This window comes from Teleopsis dalmanni, chromosome X (genome assembly GCF_002237135.1).
Source record: "Teleopsis dalmanni isolate 2A chromosome X, ASM223713v2, whole genome shotgun sequence".
In the NCBI taxonomy this organism is placed as follows: Eukaryota; Metazoa; Arthropoda; class Insecta; order Diptera; family Diopsidae; genus Teleopsis; species Teleopsis dalmanni.
The window spans coordinates 66774966-66782745 of record NC_051848.1 but is presented as its reverse complement, the minus strand read 5'-3'; the positions used below and the strand labels follow the sequence as shown (position 1 = coordinate 66782745).

The 7780-nt window shown below is 29.7% G+C and overlaps 1 protein-coding gene across 1 annotated transcript; it reads right to left on the bottom strand.

The window, feature by feature from the left end:
• Nucleotides 1–1103: 1103 nt before the first annotated feature.
• On the bottom strand, nt 1104–7555 carry LOC119662502. Its single transcript, XM_038072132.1, has 2 exons — nt 6604–7555; nt 1104–1176 (listed from the first exon to the last, which is right to left on the bottom strand). The coding sequence occupies exon 1, from the start codon at nt 7492–7494 to the stop codon at nt 6736–6738; it is 759 nt and encodes a 252-aa protein (XP_037928060.1). The 5' UTR covers nt 7495–7555; the 3' UTR covers nt 1104–1176; nt 6604–6735.
• Nucleotides 7556–7780: the final 225 nt, after the last annotated feature.

The following is a 7780-nucleotide window of genomic DNA, read 5'->3' as shown; positions in this document are numbered from 1 at the left end:
CAAGTATTGGCGAAAGGAAGCATTGAACTATAAGAACCAGACTATGGATTAATGTTATTACTACAATGGCAGCTATTCAGTTAAGAAATCATTCTTCTTGTACACAGTATAATAATAATTATATAAAAATTTTAATTGTAATAATATAATAATTATAATAATAATAATAATAATATAATAATTATAATAATATAATAACTATAACAATATAATAATCATAATAATATAATAATTATAATAATAATAATAATTATAATAATAATAATAATACAATAATATAATAATATAGTTACTGTAACAATATAATAACCATAATAATATAAAAATTATAATAATAAGAATATAAGTCGTTTTCACATTTGAAATTAAATTCATATTTATGTAAATTAATCAACAACAAATTCCAATTATTATTAAATTAAATTTAATTTAATAAATTAAGTGTCTTATAATGAATCCAAAGCATGTGAGGCGAAATTTATAAAAATTTATTTTATTAACTGAATCAATAATTAATGTATAGAACAAATAACGAACAGTTGGTTAAATTTATAATCCAATTATTATTAAAAGTTATACAGTTCTTCGTCCTGGTTAGATTAAGTTAGGGAAGGTTGAAGTAACGTTCTGGTACCCCAAAGCTCACTTGATCTCAAATAAAGGCTTGTTGAGATACCACAGAATAGTGTTCGTAATACGCAGATCGGAAGGACTCGCAAAAAAACCTTAATGGTCAATATACGAATTATCCTAAAAGATATGATTCCACCATTCAAACAAAATTGAACCAACTAAATAAGTATAAAAGCTTAGCCAAGGAAGTTTGAATAAGGTTTTATTTCATACGATCTTAAAATTGTATGGATGAAAGCCTGTTCCGATTCATAAAATAGATAACTCTGTATAATAGTTTTTATCAGTTTATGTACTGATCTGGTTCTTTGCTTGAGTAAGTTACTAAAAAATATTATTCGCGAATTTTGAATAACAAATTTATTTTTGTTTGTAATTATATGTTTTATTCACGTTAAAACATGAGAAAATGATTATTTTTAATATAAAAAAGGTATATATTTATTATTTATATTTAAATATGATCAGCTCAATAATTCAAAAAAATTTAACTTAAAATAGTTACTTACTAATTTAGTTTAGCGATTATATGCCATTGCTTACCTGGAAAAAGAAAATTTTTTTATAATTACAAATGAAGTAAAATATGTTCATGTTATATAAAGTTAATGGACATTATTTAAATATATATAATATAATAAAAAATTAATTAATTGCCAGTCTTTCTTTTTACTACTAAAAGAAAGACTGGCAAAATCTTAAAGGGATAATACATTTCAGTCATTTGACAAAAAATGAATTAATTTTTATAATTTTAGACTTCACTCTTAGAGTCAGAGTCAGATGTTTCTGATCCTTATTTAATATATATGCCAAATCTTTTTAATTCCCATTCTAAAAAATTCATTATGTGTATTTTTATGCATAAAAATGTGTATTTTAGGTTTCCATCGTTAACAACTACCGAAAAATGGTTCATTTCTTTTCGGAAATTTATTTGTGAAAGCGTCTCTTCATTTTGGTGGGCGCAAAAACCTACACAGTTACGGGCAGGGTATAATGATATACATAATATTACTTTAAATAGAGTTTTAACATTTCTTAATGTTGATAGTTTCTTAAACTGTCTAAGTTAGAGTGGAACTAGCGCATAAAAAGTGAAGTAGGAGGAGGAGGTAGCACGAAAAAATTTTTTTAAAATTAAAAGCTCATTTCAATATCTGGTCACCCCGCGTATATAGACATATTTACAGAATTAGACGATTGCCAACTACACATAGGTATATTTGTCAAACTAGTTTTGATAACTACGTGAAATTCACAACAATGACAGGAGTTTATAATGAATGAACATATTACCGTTCACTTCTATTTGAGACTATGAATAGTCACCCGAAGTAATTTTCCTTTTCCATCTCAAATAATCGTATAGGCAGCTATGACTGCCCACGGACGCTCTCCAATCGTTTTCATCGAGTCTAGTGTCAAAGTCAATACATATTATTGTCACGAAAATGTTTTGGAAGTTGCTTTAAAACCATAGACGTTTCAACAAGACTCGGCACTGGTCTCAGGTATGAACGCAGAATGGTTAAAAAATCATGATCCATAATTTATTTTGTCCACAGAATGTCTTTCGAATTCGCCAGTTGCAAATTCGAAGGACTATTTCATCTGAACCATTTCGGAGAGGTGAGGTGAGGACTAAAAAATATGCCGGTATTGAGATGCTCAAGAAAGTCATTGTTCAAGAATAGCCAAATGGACCAAAAAACCGGAAGATTACATTTGAGAAGCATGCAACTCATTTTTAAACCGTTTGAAGATCATAGTCAAGGCAAAAGGTGGCCACATCGATCTAGAGTGAATGGATAGAAACATTTTGATTATTTCCACAATAATTTCACACAAAAAAGATATGGTCGGTTGAGAGAAAAGGTAACAATTCAATCAACTAACTCTGTAATATATGTAGTTGCCGGATATTTAAACTATTAAAGTAGAAATAATTTTTGGTGTAATGTTAAACATCATTGTATCTACTATTTGCATTATATCGTCAGAAACTATCTCAATATCACGAATAATTAACTAGTATTTTTAACTTAAAACAATTAAAGTTTAATGATCATTAGAGAAAATAAATACAATTAAATCAAATGTTATTAAAATCAAGGTTTCAATTATCTATGAGTTGACTGATAGGATTGCAATTACTTCGAGTAAGAAACTTAGAGCAATCACATCATGGTAGTAGCGTTTAAAAAAATGCATCGATAAAATTCCTTTTAAGGATATATAAAAGCGAATTCTGTAACAATAGATTTATTGTACATATTCCGATAACGTTGTTTTGCCTTGAAAGACCAGCTGTCGGAGTATTTTTTCCCGTTTTTATTTTTCGCATAGAATATGAGAATATTAAAATAGAAAATTTATTTTTCAATTTCCGTAAGTTTTTCTTCTTTTTCAGATTTCTGAAACGTTGAATCTTATTTATTTATTAATTTCATTCTTCTTTAAATTAGTTTAAGAGTTCTTAGATATCAACAACATGTCACAAATAAGAAAAAAATTTCTTGATGTTGTGCCTTGCAACGGACATGAAGAATAAAATTGTTGACATTCAGTAAAGTTAAACAACAGCTTCCGCCCAGATACCAGATACCAGATACAAGTAACTACACCAACAAAAATTTCTGGAAATAATTTTCCACTAAATTTGCCATTTCTACTTTGCGATAAAATAATTTTCTGTCATGCAGTTTCTGTACCATTTCTTCAGGAGAGTAATAAGCTTACAGTTTCAAGCAGAGCAATTAAAATAAAACAAAGTTTGTAATAAGTATGCAGTAAAGGTACTTATCTACTTACTTGCCAAGGAGCATAAGAAAGAAGCATCGAGTCGTTGGGACGATGGGACGATGGTGTGTAATATGTGAGTTCTGATGTCATATGTTCTTATGCTCCGCACATGCAATGCCTGTATCGATGGCAACGTACCATAATTGGTACGGATATATTTTGAGTAAACATATTTTGAAATGACCACTTAGCAGATGCATCAAATATCGGAGAAGACTTTGTTGTAATGCTTCTTCTTAAGATTGTAATGACTATTTCAATATTTTGCTTATACATTTCCGTATGCTTGAGTTAAAAGCTTTTTCAAATAATTTTTTTCTTGGGATAACCTGCTTAAATCGGATTAATACAGTTATTTGTACAATGAAACTGACTGCATTTGAGTTCAAGTAATATTTTCTTGTTAAAAGATACAATTTTCTTATAATATTTAGAATTCACCTATTATTCTAGTTGATAAGAGATAAGTATTATTTTATTTAAATGAAGTGAAAAAATATTTGCAGTTTGCTTTAAATTACATGACGCAGCACTGCATTTCCCTCGTACTAAAATCTCTTTGCCATGGCAATATGTAGCAAACCTGCGTTTAGTCTAAGGCTAAGATCAAGGAGAAACTTCTAACTAATCTCATCTTTGAGGAAATATGTGCGTATTTTTCAATTAAATAATTTTCAATTAAATAAATTATAGATTTTCACAGGACTCGTCTTACGTATTTCAATAACCTTTCATCAATAATATTCTTTCATTAAATGTCTCTGAGTTTAAAACCTTTTTTGACTACATTCAGTGATGTAAATAGTAGTTCTGCAAGAGTGTTACATATAAAAGATTTTTTCATACCAACTTAAACATTTTTTTAGATGATATTGTTTCTGATAGGTATTCCATGATTGGTATATCATACTCCTCTCCAATTAAGAACTATTAATTGTTTTCATTACCAATTCTTTATCTGCTGTTAAAATTGTTTTATTCCGTATGTGCAAGAGATTGAGTTGATATAGGTGTATCTGAATAATGAAGAGTAGTAAAAACTTTAATAATTTTGAATTTATTTTCGACAATTATAAACAATAGAATTTGGTTGAAGCTTGACATAAGGACTAAACTGCTAAAACAGCTATCCACACTCCATGTTAATGTTTTTACTGTACATGCATTTCATCTCGAGTACCATGGTCACAAAATAAAGTGAAAATTTCCTCATTTATTCTTCTTCTTCTATTTAATCACATATTTACGCGATCAGTACAAATCCCTTCTCAAATCAGTGGACGATTTAGTCTACTAGTAGTAGCGATTTAGTCTTTTCAGTCATGTTGAAGCGATCTATTCGAAGCGGATTCTTAAGCTAAAGGAATACCTAAAGACTGCTTTGAGATCACTATAGATTATAAACAATATGAGATGAATTTTTAACGAAATGGTTTTCAAAAATCGATAAATTCCGGTAGCTAAAAATCAAGAATTGTTTGCATATGAATCTGCCATATTTTTGCGGAAGGGTTTACATAAATGAAGAATAATAGTCAAATAGCGTTTCATATAAACGTTTTGTTTCGGCAGAAGAAATTTGAGTGAACCATACCACGATAATCAAAGAACATATGCTACCCTGACTTGAAGTTTTAAAAAAATTTGATGCAAGTCTTATGGTCTCGGCTCAGCTTTTGCAGGGTATTTGTTTGATTTTTTTCGTCTTATCTTTAGTTATTATGTATTGCATCCTAAGCAGGTAGTTGTAAAGTATTGTTAGACAGATTTTAACGTAACGCTATTTTTCTGAGAAATTTAGTTTTTTTTTGTACCAAATGAGATTTAGTTTTTCGCAGGCATAAAACAAGCTTATAAAGGGTTTGGATTGATCTAAATCAGCATTTGGAGACAATTATCAATTGACAATTTTTGAGCATCAATTTTTGGCCCTCATTGATCACTTCAAAATGGTCTGAATTGATATAAATTAGCAGAATCTCGAATTGTGTATTCCATTTAATTCTATGAATACTTTAATAATAAAATTAAATCTATGAATTCTATGAATACTTTTAATAAAATTAACGGATAATGGATATTAGATGGTCATACTTTAATGGATGCTCGTTCTTGAAGCATCAATAATTAAATAGAGTATGTATGAAGGCATAACCTTATAAAAAATCTAAAGGTGATGAACTGTATACTTTTGATAGCTAAATCGCATAATAAAAAAGTGAGATTATTCAGGAAAATATCTTGCACAACAAAATCAAAATGGCACGTATTGTGTGAATTGTGAAACTGTTATGTTGTAACTACACAGCTTCCACATTCATACATTCGTATCCATATCAATAGAAATTGGTATTCATATCGCTGTCATACCCTAATTATTTTTAAAAAGTAGGATCCTTTCCATACATTCACACCAAATGCCACATTTGCAATGACTTTTTGCGATGATCTTTCCTCAGTAATTTGTCGATTTTAAGTTTCTTTTATTCAACCTTTTTCAGCGAATATTGAGCTCTTTCACCGGAAAAAACTCATTGCGAGAATTTCACTGGTTCATAGTTCAGTGGTTGTTCATCGATTCTTATTAAATAATGGCGATCAAGATCAGGAAATATTAGGTTGTTCGGAAAGTAGTTTCGTTTTTTTTTATGGAAATGAAAGATAGTTTTCGTATCATACATAAATACTTTATTCAATTATATATTAGAAGTTGTGGTCCAACACCTTTTGCCATCTTACTGATAGTAGCATAATTCCACGCTCATCAAATTTTTGGCCTTTGCTGGCAAAAAAGTAAATACAATTACAATCTCTATCGGGAAAAAACGAAATTACTTACCGAACAATCTAACAGATAACCCATTATAATATTATAGCATAATTACAATTACATAGTATCCTAATAAAGGAACTGAATGAAGGTTTTTCATTTCATATCAGTTGTAGGAAATATATGAATATAATGTATTGATTTGGGAAACGAATATATTGATCGAAAAGATACCATAAATACCACAAAATTTTTTTTTCAATGAGAAACTTCATGTATTTAAAAACATTGTAAACACAAAGAGCAACAAAAATAATGATTTTTTAAATATTAAGATGGTATGGCCCTCTATTACTTAAATCTAATAATTCCATATAAAACTTTCTCAATCTTACTCAAACGCAATTCTCCAATTCTTCTCAAACTTTCGCATCTCATAAATGGTTTCTTAGAATAAGTCGTGCGATGTGAGCTCTTTTACATACGATAGTAAAATTTTCCATTATAAAAAAATGTCACTGGTGTGTTTAGTCTTCGCAACGTAACAATCTTATTAGATCCTTCTGAAAGTGAACTAGCAGAAATGAGCGCTGAGAAGAAATGCTTTGTTCATTGAGTAGGGCATTCATATCAGTATAATTCTTGATAAAATTTCTGTAACGCTCTAATTGTCTTTCAAGGTGGGCTTTGTTTTCTTCTTTAATCTCTCCTTTCAATTCTGCTGCGATCTCACCAAGCAAGTTCTTCACATTCACTTTCCACATCGGACACAGGTTTCTTGCAGCTTTGCTTGCTCCTGTATTTTTGTTTTTTAAGTTAATAATGCGTGGAATACCTGATTTGTTTATGGAAGGTGAATTGTATTTTTTTGGTTGATTTGAGCATGACATACAACAGCATTCTATTAATAGATTTTTCTTCTGCTCCAGGAGTTCGTTGATGTCTGCAATTGTCTCTCCTTGTGAAACCTCTATCCTCTCATCTGATTCTTCATCTACGTAATGATTAATATAAAAATTAGTGGGTCGCAATTTTCCTAATGGAGGTCTAATCAGAAAACAACCGAACAGTGTTCGTTTGCTTATGCAAGCTAGTAGATTTCGCATGTATCTATTGCGAACGCGATGGTCTTCAATATTCTTGCAGCTATAATTGCATAATTTCAGTAGCCAAAGGTGTGCGAGCTGGCGATGTTTCACATTATTTGGAAACAATTGGTTGAGGCTTTCAGTGTTTTTTGCAAATTGAATGAAGTCCTTCATGGATATTTTCACACATTTTTCCATGGCGACTAATGTTTTGAGCAATTACCCACAAATTTTGATTGCATGAATATGCATTTCCGAAAATTTTGTTCAATATTTAGAAGTTAATGTCAAATATATAGTTCTGTGCATACTTTTCTTTACGAAAATGTGAACTATAAATATTCAAGTGAACTCATATATGCTGAGGCTAGTTGAGTTGAGTCAGTGCACCTGAGCACTTTTACTCTCTATTAACTGCGAAGTTTCTTTAAAACCCCTCTTTGGGCCTTGACTGGATTATTGTTTATCACTTTATTAGACTAGG